Source organism: Anneissia japonica, unplaced genomic scaffold (genome assembly GCF_011630105.1).
Source record: "Anneissia japonica isolate Jap-2015-1 unplaced genomic scaffold, ASM1163010v1 scaffold108273_len470852_cov203, whole genome shotgun sequence".
Taxonomy (NCBI): Eukaryota; Metazoa; Echinodermata; class Crinoidea; order Comatulida; family Comatulidae; genus Anneissia; species Anneissia japonica.
Genome location: NW_022686840.1, coordinates 166444 through 183954, shown reverse-complemented (window position 1 = coordinate 183954; position 17511 = coordinate 166444). Strand labels below are relative to the sequence as shown.

Genomic DNA, 17511 nt, shown 5'->3' with positions numbered 1-17511 from the left:
ATTGTAGAGATTAGTTGCACTGTATGGATGAATACCAAACAAGTGTTTAATGAGCATATGGGCAAAAGTTGAACACAAAGGATAATTATTCAAATTTTGGCGAGTTGATTGGCCGAGCGGTTAAGTCAGGGGCACCGTGACCTTCAGCTCTAGTATCGGCGTTGGTTCGAACGGCTCACTCGCCATTGGATCCGGTGGTGGAACAAGTCTTCTCGGATAAGGACTTTAAACCGTAGGCCCAGTGTACGCATTTGGCTCGTGTGCACTTTAAAAGAACCCGGTACATCATTCGAGAAGAGTAGGGGGTTACCCCGGTGTACTGGTCCATTAAGTCCCCTGTTGTTAAATGGATATGCCACGTAGGACAGTGATTAAGTTCACTTATTGGCATATCCTTGGCCCTCGTGCCTAAAGAAATGAAATGAAATGGAAATGAAGTGTGTGACAATAATGTTGTAAATCTTTGGTAGGCCTAATTTGTATCTGTATGTTTGCTTATATCACACAAGGCAACCTATCAACAGAAAAAAAATGGAAACAACCGATTCTGAACAAATCTCAACATCAGAAAATAATTCGACAAAGATGGAGACGTGCGAGAATGTTGATTCAGAAAAGAAAAATGAAGGGGCCGGAGACACAGATTCATTAAATACCCAAGATAGTTTGGCAGAAACTATGAAAACAGAATCGCAGTGTGTACCGGAGGACCAGAAGACGGAAAACGGTTCCAGTCAAACATCAGAAACTGTTACCTTTAAGCTTGTGTACATGAAGAAAAATTATGACATTACTTATGAACTTGATTCAAAGATATCGCAGTTGAAAACAAAAATACAAACACTAACAGGTAATTGGTTTTTATTATGTTTGATTGAAGAGGTCGATTATAACGGGAATCAATTATAGCCTGGGTAATGGGTAGGTCTGGTAATAAATGAATAACCTTTAAACTTTAACCTTTAGGCCTGTAGTTAAATTTCTGTAGTTAAGTTGTTCTGTAGTTAAGTTTTTTCCCCTGAAAAGTGATGGCGACGCTATCTCAAAATCGAGGGTGCACATTCCCCCCCCCCCTTTGCGTTCTTTTGTCTTTATTTCTTGTGGCTTCAAAAGCACCTTGAGACGGTTTTCTGTGGAAGGCGCTATATAAACATATGACCATTGATCATTGACCATTATTAATCTATAGGCCAAGTGTAATCACTCATAGGACAATTTTAGCTTGTAACCAGCCAGCCAGCCAAACAACACAGGTACCATATTGTTGCAATGATAATGGTTTAATATTTAACAAATATTGCAGATATGGATTTGATTAACCTTATTAATGTTATTTGAAGACGGAATTCTTTTTTATACAGTAGTATTAATTATACCCAAATGAAAATAGTTTTTTTATATGAAATAATAATACCAACTTCACTCAAGATTTACCTTTGAGATAATTTTGTGCTTTTTAGAGGTTCCACCAGCTATGCAAAAGTTAATGTACAAAGGTTTGGTGAAAGACGATCAGACATTACGGGAGGCAAAGGTCACGAACGGTGCTAAGATGATGATGATTGGTTCCACACTGAAGGACGTACTGACAGTAAACACCACGCCAAGTGCATCAGCTGTTGCTAGTAAAGTAGACACAGGTATTTTCAATGTAATAATATTTATATATAGAAAAATATTGTCTCGAGTTCGAACCACACACTGATAATTCTCGTTCGACTATGATTGAATACGCTGGCTTGCACTGTTGGTGGACTGTGAAGTAGTTAACTCTATGTTTCAGCCCTAAAGTTGGGTACTCATTGTGCCCGGCGGTTGTCAGCCAATGCGATTCTATGAAGAACACAATACGACGGCGCACACACAGCGGATAGTTTTTAATGACGATCCATTCAGACGACGATCAACAATCATCAGACGGAGTCTCATGGTCTAGTATTCAAAGAGAGCGGAATTGGATTCATCGTGCGACGATTGTACGACCATCGTACCAGGCAGTGAGTGCCTGGCTTTAGTGCCATTATATCAATGTTGTGATCATCAGGTTGTCTCACTCGCCAATGCGCGGTTGTTGGCTGACACGATTCTATGGAGAACACGATACGTACAGAACAGATCGTTTTGACAGTCCATTCAGGCCTCCACCGACAATCAGCAGACAGCATTTTGTTTGATTTGTCAACCGATGGTTGTACGACCGTTATAAAACTTAAATCCTTGAGTATCACGCCGATTGCGTGAGACTTTTTAGATAAATAAAGTGATGTCTATGTCTATGTCTAAATGTTATGATCATCATTTGTTTATTTTTGTGTAGCTCCTTCGAAAGAGCCTTTAAGTCGACAGAAACTACACAAGAAAGTCTTGGATAAAGGCAAGCCTGAAGATATCATGCCTGGTATTAAGAATAAAAAGGTAATATTCTTTGATAATAGTGGGAGGCATTGTGTGTATGTATATGATATAATGAGATCTTTGTGTGATGTCATCATATCATATCATATGATGAAATCATTGTGTGAAATTTTGCTACTAAAATCAAGTATACGGGTATTAAAACAGCAATGATTTCACTGGCTTTTTTTTCTGCTGCTCCCCTGCTTTGGAATGGAATCTCTATTAAAATCACAACTCTCTGGGCAGTCAGAACAGCTAAAAGGGGTTGATATAAATAATCAAATTATAATTTATTATTACAAAAGCAGGGAAGTAAGAAATTATTTGTTAATATGCATTAAATAATTGCTATCTTGTTTTCTTTTAGCCATTTTCTTATCCCATTTTGTGAATATATTTGTCCATTTACTTCATGCATCCATTTTTAATAGTGCATGAAAAACTTCTATGTTAATTGCTTAGTCATCACATGCTTTTCAAAAAAAATATTTTGTGGTTTTGCCTGGAAATGGAGATGCAAAAACATTAATGTATTAATTACAGTATTTTGAACACTTCTGAGCATGCCCATGTCATGGCAGGTGAGCGGGAAGGAACAATTTGTAATGCATTAATGGACAACAGTGTATAGTTTGTGTTAAGAAAGTCTGTCAGTTCATAACATGTTGGATTTCTTGCAGGAGTCATTGCCTACTTTCCCTATCTCAGGAATGTACAACAAGGCTGGTGGGAAAGTAAGGCTAACTTTCAAACTTGAAGTTGACCAATTATGGATAGGAACAAAAGGTAGGTTTGCAGACTGCTGCTTGGTGGTTGATATCTTTGGTTCACAAACTCGAATTCGGGTTTTAATCCCTCACTTTGTATTTCGCTTGTATCCTTGAGCAAGGCACTTTATCTACGTCACTTCTTTCCACGCAGGAGTATAAATGTGTGCCTGGTGAGGTTGCCTGCTACTGTACCAATAAGGCAGCGACACTTGAGCATTTGGACCCAATGACCAGGGAAAACAAAGCGCTTTGTAACCTAAATAACAATATCATCCTCTGCCAATCCCAATTGTCCCAAGTCAGGAAAAGCCCCTTCTGAGAGACCTGGTTGAATGACCGACCTTAAAGTTTTGTCCACTATCAAATTTAATGTGACAAAAAATGTGATGTACCCATATTTCATTTCGTTTATTTATTACGCCTCAAAAACGGTCCGGTGACTCCTATAGAAGCCAATGCTTCTATGACTCAGTGAGCCAGAAGTCCCAAATTTGAGTGTAATATGACATCATCATACCCATATATGGGCACATCACACAGATTTGTTACATAAAATTGGTGTGGGCAGAGTAATGCATCTAATTTTATTTGTACATTCCCTCCAGCTGAAACACAGGAAGAGCAGCAGTGCAACTGAACCTTGACCCCAGGATCTGCATAATTCGGTGTATTCAAAATGGCTGCCACCAATTAAGCCTACTAAGCGATGTTCCTTGTTCCGTATATATTTGTCTATAGCTTTGGTTTTTATTCTAAAATTTAATAAAATTCCTTGACATTATTATTACTGTGATAGAACATTTGTTTTTTGAATGATTTATATTTCAGAGCGAACAGAAAAGTTAAAAATGGAGTCAGTTAAGAAGGTTATAAGTGAACCAATTGAAGGCCATGAGGAGTATCACATTATGGTAGGTTAATATTTTATTTCTATGTCATGTAATATTAAATGGTTTATAATGAACATTATGTTCATAATAAACATTGAATCTGTCATTGCAGATAGTGTTCTGACCCATCAAAAGAGAGAGACGCACATGTACATGTCAACCACTGATCTCTACTATATTAGCTGGATTGCTCATCGGCCAATCCTGGTATAGAAAAAAGTAGGGCCTCCGACGCCATGTTGGAGGGCCTAAGTGACGTAAGAGTTTAGAGAAGTTTATTTTGGCATTTGTTTAGATTATAGTGAAAAATAACGATTCTTGCAATATTTTTCAATAATAAATATAAATTTAAGTTTTTCCAAACCATCTAACCACTAGACACGACTTTTTTTGCAGTTTTCAAAAAGCGGGAACAAAGTCGCGTTGTTATAGTGACGTCGATCTCTAACAACGCAAATAACTTCGCTTGCGCTTTCTTAAACTGCATAAAAAGTCACATCAAGTAGATATGATTATAATAATCATTACTTTAAATTCAAATTTATTATTAAAAAGTTTAGCAAGAATCGTTATTTTTAACAATAATTTAAACAAATGCCAAAAGAAACTTTTCTAAAATGATGCGTCACTTAGGCCTCCCAACATGGCGTCGGGGGCTTCACTAAAACCAGCCAATGAGCAATCCAGCTATTATAGTAGAGATCAGTGGCCTAACATGATAGCTGTGATGCCCTATCACATCACAAATGTAAACAGAAAGAGATACCTAACCTTAAAGCCTTGTCCAGCCTATCTAACGTTATTTGACAAAAACATGTGACATGCCTAAATATGGCATGATGATATCACATCATGACCATATATAGGCACATCATGACTATATATGGTCATGATGACATCACATCATGGCCATATATAGGCACAACATGACTATATATGGGCATACATATTTGTCAAATACAGTTTGATAGTGTGGACAGGGCTTTATCATTTTTTTTGTGACAAATAAATATGATGTGCCCATATTTGGGTGTAACATGACATCATCATGCCCATATATGAACATATCACACAAAAATGTTGATTAAGCATTATAGAAATTAGTTAACTTAATTCTTTAAGTAATTTACTACATCATTTTCCCTACAATTTGGGTCATAAGGTGTTTTTGATCATAAAAATGAAAACAATAAGATTTTTTTTTAAACAATTATATAATTATACAAATATAATTATCTGTATTTGTAGGCCCTCCAGCTCGGCCCAACAGAAGCCTCGAGATATTGGATATATTGGGTGCCAGCACAGTATGTAGATTCCATTAAAGATGCAGTCCTAGGAAAATGGCAGTCTTTCTTCTGACAAAAGCTTGTTGTTAACAAGTTGCATAATGCAGCAGTACTTGCTCACTACATTACAAAGGCCATCAAAGACAAATAGAACTACTTACACGTATGCACAACAGTTTGTATATGTACATAGAATTTCATTCGTTCTACCGGTATGTGAAAAACTTGTTGGGTTAAACCTCGATAGGATGGAAATATTCATAAAAATCAAAGTTTTGGTGTAATCCAAAAATGATTCTACTTCAGTCATAGGATTTCCACTATGTGACTTGGTATTGTCAGTATGACCGTAGTGGCTATTGAATATGACTGGTTGTACAACATGATATACCCACAATACTGTGCAGTTTTCATATGTACAGAGGAATTTAAATTCTAGGGCTCTATTATGTGTATCCAGCCAAATGGGTGACAATTCTCTATTAGCAACTGACAAATACGCATGGGCGGAATTATTATAAGTAGTGTACAGTATATAAAACCGTGAATTTGGATGTTCAAAGCATATGCAGGTGCTTTTTATATTGAAGTAACTCTACAGATTTTTTTCAGGCTCACTCACTTGCTCGCTTGCAAAACATGCCAGTACAGCAGGGCTACGTGTAAAAGCCTTAAGCTACTTTCACTCCACAGCCAGGATCTGGTCCGGTGCCTTTACAAAAAATCCTGAAAATTGGTTCCGTGGTAAAGAATAGGACCGTTCAAATCAAATTCGTACGATTTCTAATCCGGACATCTGATCATGAGTGATGGATGTGAGAGCCACTTGTATCGTGAAATCGTACATTTTTTTTTTTGTTAGACCAAGCTTGATTGGTTCAAACGCATACGTACTTGATCCCAAATAACCATGTTCCGTGCACAATGTGAACGCAGCGTTCAAAAGGCATAACAACCCATGATATTTTGTCCGGGCTTGGTGTGAACGTAGCTTTAAGCTGAGCACTCACTGCTTCAGACGGCGCAGCACTATCTACTGATTTTTGGTGGCAGTCTGCTTGGATCGTCATTAAAAAAGATCCGTTGCGCACACGTTGTGTTCTCCATATAACTACGTCAGACGAGGGCCTTCGGGAGCAGTGAGTGGCCAAGATGCACTTAAGAATAGAACACACTATTCTAAAAGTAATCGCAACAAGTGCAGATAGAATATTAAACATGTTTAATATTCTCACGATGATATGAAGAATGTTCCTGATGGTAAATCGTGTTGGGCTGCCTTGTATGCAACGCTCTCTCAGTTGACCGTAAGGATCATAAAAAGCCCTATTCTTTCTACCACAACCAGCTGCTACTGTCGAACTCAGTAGAATTGGACTAACAATAATAAACTATCTAATAATAATAATAATAATAAAAGCGTAAATAATGATATTAATAAAGAAGCATGCAAAAATGCAGTTAAATTTGGAGTAGCGAGGTCTTACTCACAACGGCCGTGTCAGAATTGTTCTTTCTATGTGGCCTTGTATTACTGATGTTGAATGTGCTGGGCTCTGGATAATTAACATGCTTGAAATTTACCCAATCCATCAGCATTGTTTGCATGGACTAGGTGTGTACAATAGGCCTTTCCAAGTGTCAATTAATCATCTGAATAGTCACAACAGGGCCAGGAACAAACTCATGTTCCACAGTAACACATGTTTGCATTTGTTAACAATGATCATGTTTTAGGACTTAAGCAACAATATCCAAGGGTCGGAGATTAGTGGGATGATCCATTTGGTCATAATCTGTATACTATCAGTCATGAAGATTTGGTTGGCTATCATATTGTTTCAATAGCATTCTTAAAAGTTGAGTGATTTATGAAAATTATTCCATGCATTGTGATTGGTTGGAAATTGTAATATTCTGGAAGGTAACACAAATTTTTCTAACATAAATACAAAACTTTGATAACATTATTTTTTTTGCTATTATATAACTGACGTCAGAGTAAATGTATGCGTCTCGCGTAGTTCTATCCTGTCATGGACTTAACAACTGACCAACCAGAATGTGTTATTTACGGACAGGAGTACACTCATATCTCTTAAAAACACCAGTTTATGTATGTTTACACTGTCGTTTTGTGGAAGTTTAAGCTCTGTTCAAACTTTAAAATTTCATGTGAGAAACAAATGTGATATGCCCGTATTTGGGTGTAATATATGACATCACCATGCCCATATATGGGCACATCATACTCATTTGTCACATAGATTTTTATAGTGTGGACAAAGCTTCAGCCACCATATCCAAGGGGCGGGGCTTAGCCAGAAATGGTCCCTTGCGAGTTGTCCATTGTAGCAGTGGCAGCTCTAGGATACATTTTCTGGGGGGAGGGGCTTCAGCTTGTGTGCCTGAGGAGGGGGAGGGTTTGGTAGGGAGTATCCCCCTCACAAATAAGATTTTTTTTTTAAATAGGGACCTCTTTATGCCTGGAAATGGCACTCTGTGAAAGACATGTTTTGGCTTGGTGTACACCTATTTTTAAGTTATTTTTTTTTTTGGTCTGACTGCCTGATGAGCTCGGCCGGTGGGGGGCTTGACTTGTCCGATGGGGGCTTAAGCTCCCTGCCCCCCCCCCCCAGCTGGCGCCGCAACTGCACGGTAGATGTGATGATTTAATGTCTATATCATTAGAATCGTGGGGTTTACCAGTTGTCAAGTTATAGCAACAAGAAATCTGAGGATTAGCAATTCGTTGGTCAGTCTTTTTGTTTAGATGTGAATGTTTATTGTAAATGAGGATATAATGTAATGCTAATATTATATAACTTGATAAGAAATAGTACTATTTAAAAATAGATCATTCATATTAAAGTGACTCCAAATTACTGCTTAATTGCTTACATTTGCTGATATAATTAAATCAATTTATATAACTTTCAAACCTTTGTAAAGACAGACTAGATTTAAAATTCCTCTTTTTTCTATGAATGATAGAGTGTAATATCTTGATATAGGCCTAAGCTATGAACTAAAAAATGGTCTTGCAACATTGTTCCAAAACTCGCTGTGTGGTATTTCTTATAATTGCTCTTATTATGCACGATACTCTTTGCAATTTCTTATGTCACAAAATGTTTCTGTAATACCTACTCCGTATCCGGCATGACCCATCGTATTGCAAACTTACAAAATGTTTTTTCTTCCAAATTTGCGTGTATATTGATAATAAAGATTGGCATGGCTGAATGCTCTGAATTTATGAGATAGTCTTTGTCTTGTTGAGTAAATAAAAGATTTGCATTGTGTTTTTCGATCTAAGCGTGGAACTACTTTAGCTCCTTTAAAAGTGGGTCAAAACGGCAGTAAACAAACATTTTCTGTAATAATGATAATATAATAGGATGTTATAGTTTTGCAACAGTGGCACTAGAAAAACCGTGCTCAAAAGAAAATGCATTAGGCCTACGTCAGTATATTCATAAAGGCTCTGAAACCAAAGGTTAAATTACAATGAAACTCTGCACACATTCACTATAAAGAACGCTTGTGGTATTTTCTTCTATTTCAATTCATAAGCCGAAATATGAGCAAAAAGTAATACCAACGTTATGCAAATGAAAGCACGGAAAAGAGACTAGAATAAGCTATTTTGGGATGCTGCATCCCTACATTGGAATTGGTAACAAACTTGTAGACCTTTCAGACAAGCTGGTGGCCTATCTTATGAATTATTAATATTATTAACTGGATTCTCCGAAAATTGACTTGGCAGAAAGATTTCGAGTAAATCTCAGTTATCCTCTGTATAACCCAGTAACATGAGAAGTATATTAGCGTAATTATTCTCCCAACCATTCCAAGAAAGAGCCGCCATTTTTCTGAGTATTTTAGGAAGTTCGTCACTGGTCGATAACCACTTCAATGCCGGTATACTGTTAACGCTACCAGTAACCAACGTATAGATACACCAGCGGGTTAGTCTAGGATCAGATGTTGATTCTAGGCTTCCTAAAACTGAGCTGAGACCATTCTTCACAAAATTCGTTGCGTTGTCCTTGTGGCTTTTGCAAATCTCACTCAAGCTTCTGGCGGCCTGAGTACGGAGAGATCTTGGATTTGCGATGTTACTCAAAATTTCGACAATAAGATCCATAGACTTTCCTGCACACTTCGAAGCTTCAGGGCCCCCTATTAAAAACAAATTAAAAATAAAAAATATTTTTTCTTCCGTAAAGGTCTGTGCAGCAAAACCTGTACAGGATATTTGAAAACCGTAGTAGTAGCAACCAATAATGGGTAGGCCTATACGTACCTGTGTATGCTAAGTGGCCAATTTTTCTCAACGCTTCTATTTTCGTATCAACATCAACTCTATCGGTAAGAAAGTGAATGTTCATTAATATCCCACGCTTGTACAAGTTTTGTTCGTTGTCCCATGCGTTGCTACTTTGTTCGGCGTGTGACGCTAGGTTTTGCCATGTTTTCTCCACACTCTGAACAACTTTTTTCATAGAATTAAACATATTTCCAGATTTTGAAGTTTATATTTGTATTGATGATGATAATAATAATATATAAGCATAAACATATGGTTTAGCCTAGGCCTAGACCTATGTTGACGATTAGATCAAGGTTAGGCCGAAAAGTGCCACAGCGTGCTCTGTATGCATTTTAAATCGCGCACGAACGTTATCAACCATGCGCGTTCTCCAGTGTTTGCAACGATATGCTGTTTGACGTTTGCCATTGGTGTTTAATAATAGGCCTACATCAAAGATCTTATAAGATCTTCGTAATACATCCATGGTTATAATAACGTTTTATGTTTGCTGGGAAACGAATTACCTAATAATATATATATATATCATTCAAACTGTCAGTCTTTACGTTCTCCAGTGTTTGCAACGATAATTTATGCTGTTTGACGTTTGCTATTGGTGTTTAATAATAGGCCTACATCAAAGATCTTATAAGATCTTCGTAATACATCCATGGTTATAATAACGTTTTGTGTTTGCTGGGAAACGAATTACCTAATAATATATATATATATATATATCAATCAAGCTGTCAATCAACCAATAATAGGATATTTACCGGTAAGTTACAGGGCACACGTGTCTGTCAGAAATACCCGTGTTGACATTGCCTCACATTTACAAAATGCATTAATATCATAGAATAAAATAATGAGCAAAATGACAACCAACATTAAAAAGGAATAGATTTTTTTTTAATAAAATGACGAACAAATTTGTTTCCAATTTTGAACCGTTTTTTAGTGCTCCTTCCCGTCACTTGCACGTCACAAGAACCCAACGATCATGATACTGGAAGCGTAGACGGATGACATGAGCATTGGTGATGGCGATGGACAACGACAATAATGATGATGACGATGATGGTGGTGATGATGACGATGATGATGGAGATGATGATGATGACGATGACGACGATGAAGCATGCTCCTATATACACATGATATACTTGTAAGAAGGAAGTTGCGACAATTACCACACATTTATACACATTTTCCTTATTAATACATTGCATATTATTTATTTTGATCTTGTAATTCCGAATGTTTAAATTCGATAAATAAAATACAACACAGCAGTATAATATAAAACACAACACAGCAGTATAATATTACCATTACAAAAATAAAAAAAAAATTTCATTTTTCATTTATTTTATTGGCACAAACGGCCCTGGGGCTGCGTCAACAACAGACTGCCGTAACACCGCAAGTGGTGCCCCCATGTATGTATGTACATTTATATATATATAATTATATAGGCCCTATATGCGTCACATTTGATGACAAGCTTTCATGCAAAATTACATTGGTAAACTCATAAAATCTGTTTACATTCATCTACGTAATATAGCACCTATCAGAAAATACTTATCAAAACGAACTACGGCTCTGATTATTCACGCTTTCATTTTCTCCCGACTTGACTATTGCAACTCTCTTTTATTTAACATTCCTAAAATCCAAATTAACAGGCTTCAACGACTACAAAACTCTGCTGCACGCATACTAACATTTACTAACAGACGCACTCATATTACCCCCATTTTACGTGAACTTCATTGGTTGAAAATTGATGCCAGAATTCAATATAAAATCCTTTTACTGACTTATAAGTCACTGACTCTCAATCAACCCGTGTGAACATACAGCTGTCTCTTATACACATCTAGATGTGTATAAGAGAAAGTTTTTTAAATTTTGCTATGGATTTGTTAAGTTATGATAAGAAGGGGCTTTCAAATTTTGTGCTTGTGCATTTTGTATTAATTTTAATGTAACTCCTTTTTTGTAATTTTGTTGGTCTTGAACGCACCGTCAATTGACGAGTGCCACTATAACAAAAGTGTAAGTTCAATAAATTATTATTACAGCCTCTAAAACATAAAACAGGGTACAATAAAGTTACAATTTAAGCCAGTAGCAAGTTAATCTTTGTTTTCACAAAATCGCTACACGCTATCGTCGACAGCTTTTGGTAACGCTGATTGGTTGGTCTAAACTAATTTTTCCATGGTTGGTCGGATCGGGGAGCTTTCCCGAGCGATAGTGTAGCAATTTTAAGGAAACCATGCTTTATATTGCTCATCAATAAACAACACGCACGTAATAATTTCAACGTTATAGAATGTTTGACAATCTGTTAACATACAGCAATAAACTCTTCCATTTGAAAACATCTGCAACGTATTGCACGTGTACGTATTTTGATACAGTTCACACTCAAATTCAAAACCACTTTTGGGACCTGGAAATGTGTAGACTTAACAATATCGGATTTCGGTCTTTCAGTCAATAGATTATCTTTGTGTTAGATAGAAAGATCGGGGAAAGATAATTGAAGTTGATAGTTGATTTTGAAAAGTGGTCTCGAATTAGAATGGTCTCGAATTGGATGGTGATCTGTAGGTCTAATTACTTTTTTGAATGACATTTAATCTAGTTTGACGTGTCTACTACTTATATTATTCAACAAATAATAATTACTATATTTTTGGCGATTTCTTCGATATGTTTTTCTTTGATTGTGATTAACGAAACATTGACAATTATCTACGTCTTTGGCAGCTATGGTGCAGTATGTGTACGTTAAGCGTTCGGATCAGATCTCTGCTTAATGATTCTTATTGTGTGCACCTCTGCTCCATTCTTGATTGTACATTTTCATGGATTTACTGCTCCACAATGTGGACATTTTTTTTCCTTTAAAATATAATGACAACATAGCACGCCCAACGGGAAAAATACAATTGCGCAGCAGAGGCCAAGTATCGTGTACGACTCCTCGAGGTCGCTAACTCTACATCGCGGACAATTACCGTCACGTCTACGGCCAGTGTTTACAGTTGATGAGACTTGTTGCTGGTTTGTAACGTTCACGATCATTGGCTGTGGTGGTGGTGCTGGTTGTGGTGGCGGGTAAGCATACATCGGCTGGGGTGGTGGATAGCCCGACTGGGGTGGTGGATAGCCCGGCTGGGGTGGTGGATAGCCCGGCTGGGGTGGTGGATAGCCCGGAGTAACTAAAAAGAGAAGCAAAATAAAATTTAAACAATATGTAAATTTAGAATAATTTTATCATTAGCGTTTAAAACTATTGTTAAACTTAATTTCACATTGAACGAATAATTTATATAAATAAACGCGCATTGCAAATGATTAAGCTAGTGAGGTGTTATCATCATTGCCATCTTCATCCTCCACATCATCCTCATCATTATTATCAGTACTGTATTATTATACCACATAATTTAGTTTAAGAAATCTGAGCGACCGACCCTATTTCCATTTGTATACCCAAATGAAACATAATGAGGCTCCACCAATAATTATTTGTGTTTGTATTTCGTTATAGGTGATGATAAACTGTAGCCAGATGTCTGTTAATGACTGATTATTTGCATTTATCAGGCCATTTATATTTCAATAGGCCTATTATTTATTTATTTTTTGGCACATCAGTCAATAGGTGTAAATAATCCGAGCGACCGACCCTATTTCCATTTGTATACCCAAATGAAACATAATGAGGTTCCACCAATAATTATTTGTGTTTGTATTTCGTATATAGGTGATGATAAACTGTAGTCAGATGTCTGTTAATGACTGATTATTTGCATTTATCAGGCCATTTATATTTCAGTATGATTTATTTATTTTTTGGCACATCAGTCAAGTAGTGTAAATAATCAAATCACGTTGTAATCGCTTTCACATCACAACACATAACATATAAGACCACAATTCGCCGGGGAGAAAAATTGTGGCCTATGTGTTTTCTACAATATTAGACTCTAAAATTGATTAAATTAATAAGCCTGTTTGAAAGCCCTAAATTTTCATATTTTTCGTGGGCTTTTTCCCCCTGGAACACTTTCGAGAGATTTTAAGCGACACCCGACCACGCCCACTTTTTTATCGGTGACATCGGCAATTAGTTGCAAAAATAATTAGAAAGACAAGGAAAGGGGATGGGGAAAATGAAAGGTATATCTTCTATATCATCATAATAGACGCCATTTTCGTCATATCGTATGTACAGTTCGCCCTCCGATTCAAGACCACCTTTTTGAGACCTGAAAATCTGTGGAATATATGCAGACCGTACACGAAAAAGACCAATTTTTTTAACATACTTTTATCTTAAAAGAATTAAATATTTATTTCCTCAGAATTTTTTTAATTTCTAAATGACTGAATCATAAATGTAATTAAGTTGTTTAGCAACTGGAACCGAATGAATCATTAATGTGATTATGTTTTTTTTTTTTTTTTTTTTTTTTTTTTTTTTTTTTTTTTTTGGTAACTGGAACCAAATTGTGTACCGTATCTATCTAATTATTCACAACAATATCATGTAGGCCGATCTTGTACAAATCCCTAGTTACTAAAATGCAATCGCTTATAGCATGGTACCGATATAGGTAAGCAAGCCCGTAGCCAGGACTTCGGTAGGGGGCTCCTTTACGGTTGTTATTTAATTGATTTGAGAGGCCATACATTTAAAAAAAATGTATATATTAAAGAGGTAATTTTTTATATAAAAAAAGAAACATTTTTAACACTAACATTATATTTGCCTTATTATCATTATGCCTCTAAACCAGACCAATACATACCGGTATACTATATGATCATTGTTCCACATTTAAAATGTTTTACAAATAAAACATTCATAATGTTATAGTCTACATACAACTAATAGATATTTTTATTTGAGACGTAAACATAGTATTCCTATTTTAACAATATTTTGTAATATAAATATATACATTTTAAATTATATATAATATACGGTACATAAACTAAGTACCGTATATAATAATAATATTTACTACAATAATAAGATTAACATTTTCAATCTTAATTTTATACAGCCGGTGAATGTATTGACCTAGGCTACTATGGCTAACGACAGGTACGCTTTAACCATAAAGGCTTTTTCTACGAATAGAATGACCGCAGGGGTGGCGCCAGGATTTGCCCGCCGACGTGGTGCGGGGCTCCCTGACGGGGGAAGGGGGAGATGCCTCCGACGAGGGGTCAGATTTCTCCGACAAAAGCAAAATGCCCCGGAAAATTATGACAATTTAGGGGTTTCAAAGGCTTATTTAATCGATTTTAAAGTCTACGATATGTAGAAAATACATATAATTTTTTTTCTCCACCACGAATTGTGCTTTTTCTCCCGGACGGGGTTGGGGGGAGCAGCTTTCCCCGACGGGGACTCTGGCAACCGGCCCCCTGCTAGCGCCACCCCTGAATGACCTGTACGAAGCATGAGTTCCTGTAGACAAAACCCAGTCCGTTTTGATTTAAATCGTACGGGAAATCCACTCAAAATGCAAAATTATCTTCGCTTCGGAGAGCTTTTCACCCACACCGCCACCAAAGCTCTGCCCCTGCACCCCCAGGGATCCCAAAATGGCCCAGGTCCCATGGCCTAAGGCTCTCACTTTGCTCGCTAAAACGCACCCAACCCTTTACATCAAACATCTTGCCTGCTGGCTTGAATGTTAGTTGGTTTGATTTATTTTTCACGAAGTGGCGAATGTTTAATAACTGCAATTCATACGTTAATTATTTTTTAAAGATTAGTTTAAAGATGAATTTCTAATTAACCAATCGTTATTATGCTCATATATTTTATACACAATATTAGGAGGCAATGTACTATAATTATAGAGAAATTTAGGCAATTTCATAAAAAAGGAAGGTATGCTAATAAAAATTACTATTTTCAAAAATCCTTAAATGCGTTTTTCTCAAAATGCACTTTTTTTCACATTCACCACTACGTTATGTAAGGGACGAATTGTAAAAAAACCTTACCTGAATTAGACCGGCTTGGGGTATACGGTGGTGGCGGAGCTTTTTCCATTCTTAAGTAGCTTCTTATAACAATGAACAGGATTAACAACAAAGGTAGTTCCTTACGTAATGTCTCTTAAAAACTTTATTGTGGATAGATGACTCTTCACCTGATGTATATAGGTAATGTTATCTGCAACATCAATTGAACCTTGAACTAATTAAGTGTATGTTGGTTTTTGATAAAGGCCGGCTACATGATGGACATTCTAATGCTGTCTCTTATACACATCTAGATGTGTATAAGAGACAGATATATGTGCGTTTTATATGCAACTCCTTTTTGTTTTTCTGTGCAACACAGATAAAATAACGAAACTTGCCCTTTCAATTGTGTATATATATATATATGATTTTAATTCATATAAGACATCTTTTCCCTCAATTTCAAAAATTATCATCAGTTGAAAAAAAGAACGAGATGGTCTCGAAAATCCAGTACAAATTACAGTTCAGTATAAAATTCATTGATAGAGTCTTAAGATTTAACTTTAAACGAAGTTGTATGTATATATACATATATTTTGCTAATCTTAGAATTTTTAAAGCTATAGGCCTATTGTGATTTTTTTACTCAATCTTGTAATTTTCATTTTTCCCAGGGTCACGCTGCTGGATAATGAAGCGTTGTTTTGGCTCTGGTTTTGAAGAGTATTCATAGACATGCATGTGCAGCACTTCCAATTATAATTTTAAAATTGGCAATTTCTTCGATATGTTTTTCTTTTTTTTCTGGTGATTCACAAAACTTTGACTACAATTTTGGCAGCTTTGGTGCGGTGTACACAAGAGTTTGGATATACAGATCTCTGCTAAAGTCATTGTATCCAATTTATTATTATAATTCTTATTGTCTACGCCTCTGTTCCGATCCAGTCTTGATTGTGAATTATCACTGATAAATTGCTCCACATGATGGACAGTGTCGGTTCCTCATCATCAGACAACATAGCAAACCCAACGGGAAAAAGAAAATAGCACAGCAGATGCCAAGTGGCGTAAACGATTCCTGGAGGATGCCAATTTGACATCGTGGACATGTGTTACCGACAACTATCACCTGGCTTGTGGTTGTTGGTCCTTGTTGCACCGTAACTGTCCTCACAGCTCCAGAATTACTGGTCGAGTAGACCGTTGTGCTGTTCGCTGGTGGATAAGCAGGCATCGGTTGGTTCGCCTGGGGTGGATAAGCGTACCCCATCTGCTGTGGAGGTGGTTGCATCCCGGTTGCTGGTGGATATGCTGGATCGCTTACTAAAACAGAAACAAAAATATATGTCAACAATAATAACTATGCATTCGGAACATCAATATACCTTAATTATATTTTTTTACAATTTTCATTTCATAGATTAATTAAATGAAAAGGCATCAATTCAAGCAAGCTTTTAGTTTCGATGCTTACAAAAAACAAAAAATAATAAATACATAATAATAATAATAATAATAATAATAATAATAATAATAATAATAATAATAATAATAATAATAATAATAATAATAATAATAATAATAATAATAATAATAACAAACAGCTAATAATAAAATAAAAAGACGATACACTAATTATTAGCCCTTACAATTATTAATCTCATTATATAAACCAATGCTAATTTTATAGACAATGCGCATTTTATGCTATGATTATTTCGATTTATCATCATTACCATCATCATCGTTCGCATCATCCTCCTTATTATCATCATCATCATTATCATTATAAACCACAGCATAAGGCTTGAAATATTATTAGATTA

The 17511-nt window shown here is 36.1% G+C and overlaps 4 protein-coding genes across 6 annotated transcripts in view; 1 reads left to right on the top strand and 3 right to left on the bottom strand.

Moving 5' to 3' along the window:
- LOC117117585 (ubiquitin domain-containing protein UBFD1-like) overlaps positions 1 to 6209 on the top strand; it is a 7054-nt gene extending 845 nt beyond the window's left edge. The window contains exons 3-8 of one of the 2 annotated variants that reach the window (XM_033261940.1): positions 503 to 850; positions 1461 to 1640; positions 2318 to 2415; positions 3078 to 3183; positions 3996 to 4078; positions 5306 to 6209. In XM_033261940.1, the coding sequence (XP_033117831.1) occupies positions 532 to 850; positions 1461 to 1640; positions 2318 to 2415; positions 3078 to 3183; positions 3996 to 4078; positions 5306 to 5419 (900 nt within the window). In that variant the 5' untranslated portion in view covers positions 503 to 531 and the 3' untranslated portion in view covers positions 5420 to 6209. The remainder of the gene's footprint in view (positions 1 to 502; positions 851 to 1460; positions 1641 to 2317; positions 2416 to 3077; positions 3184 to 3995; positions 4079 to 5305) is intronic. The other variant, XM_033261934.1, reaches the window with a different exon arrangement.
- A 5-nt stretch (positions 6210 to 6214) lies between these two features.
- LOC117117600 (armadillo-like helical domain-containing protein 2) lies at positions 6215 to 10597 on the bottom strand. Its single transcript, XM_033261951.1, has 2 exons — positions 9659 to 10597; positions 6215 to 9534 (listed from the first exon to the last, which is right to left on the bottom strand). Exons 1-2 carry the CDS (start codon positions 9867 to 9869, stop codon positions 9137 to 9139), a joined length of 609 nt encoding a protein of 202 aa, XP_033117842.1. The 5' UTR covers positions 9870 to 10597; the 3' UTR covers positions 6215 to 9136.
- A 990-nt stretch (positions 10598 to 11587) lies between these two features.
- LOC117117452 (brain protein I3-like) lies at positions 11588 to 15873 on the bottom strand. Of its 2 annotated transcripts, XM_033261761.1 has the most exons (3): positions 15716 to 15873; positions 12880 to 12906; positions 11588 to 12837 (listed from the first exon to the last, which is right to left on the bottom strand). In XM_033261761.1, the coding sequence occupies exons 1-3, from the start codon at positions 15762 to 15764 to the stop codon at positions 12548 to 12550; spliced, it is 366 nt and encodes a 121-aa protein (XP_033117652.1). In that variant the 5' UTR covers positions 15765 to 15873; the 3' UTR covers positions 11588 to 12547. The 2 variants fall into 2 exon arrangements, with proteins under 2 accessions (XP_033117652.1, XP_033117643.1); XM_033261752.1 differs by having other exon boundaries at positions 11588 to 12906; positions 15716 to 15870.
- A 212-nt stretch (positions 15874 to 16085) lies between these two features.
- The window catches only part of LOC117117439 (brain protein I3-like), a 4239-nt gene continuing 2813 nt past the window's right edge, over positions 16086 to 17511 (bottom strand). The window contains exon 2 of the mRNA XM_033261741.1: positions 16086 to 17008. Coding sequence (XP_033117632.1) covers positions 16647 to 17008 — 362 coding nt within the window. The 3' untranslated portion in view covers positions 16086 to 16646. The remainder of the gene's footprint in view (positions 17009 to 17511) is intronic.

What these genes read in the sequence shown, in the direction of transcription:
- LOC117117600 (XM_033261951.1), bottom strand. Translation starts at nt 9,869, where the DNA reads ATGTTTAATTCTATGAAAAAAGTTGTTCAGAGTGTGGAGAAAACATGG. An exon ending in TGGCCACTTAGCATACACAG is followed by an intron (nt 9,535 to 9,658) that starts GTACGTATAGGC and finishes TGTTTTTAATAG; the next exon opens with GGGGCCCTGAAGCTTCGAAG.
- LOC117117452 (XM_033261752.1), bottom strand. Translation starts at nt 15,764, where the DNA reads ATGGAAAAAGCTCCGCCACCACCGTATACCCCAAGCCGGTCTAATTCA. An exon ending in CCCAAGCCGGTCTAATTCAG is followed by an intron (nt 12,907 to 15,715) that starts GTAAGGTTTTTT and finishes TTCTCTTTTTAG; the next exon opens with TTACTCCGGGCTATCCACCA.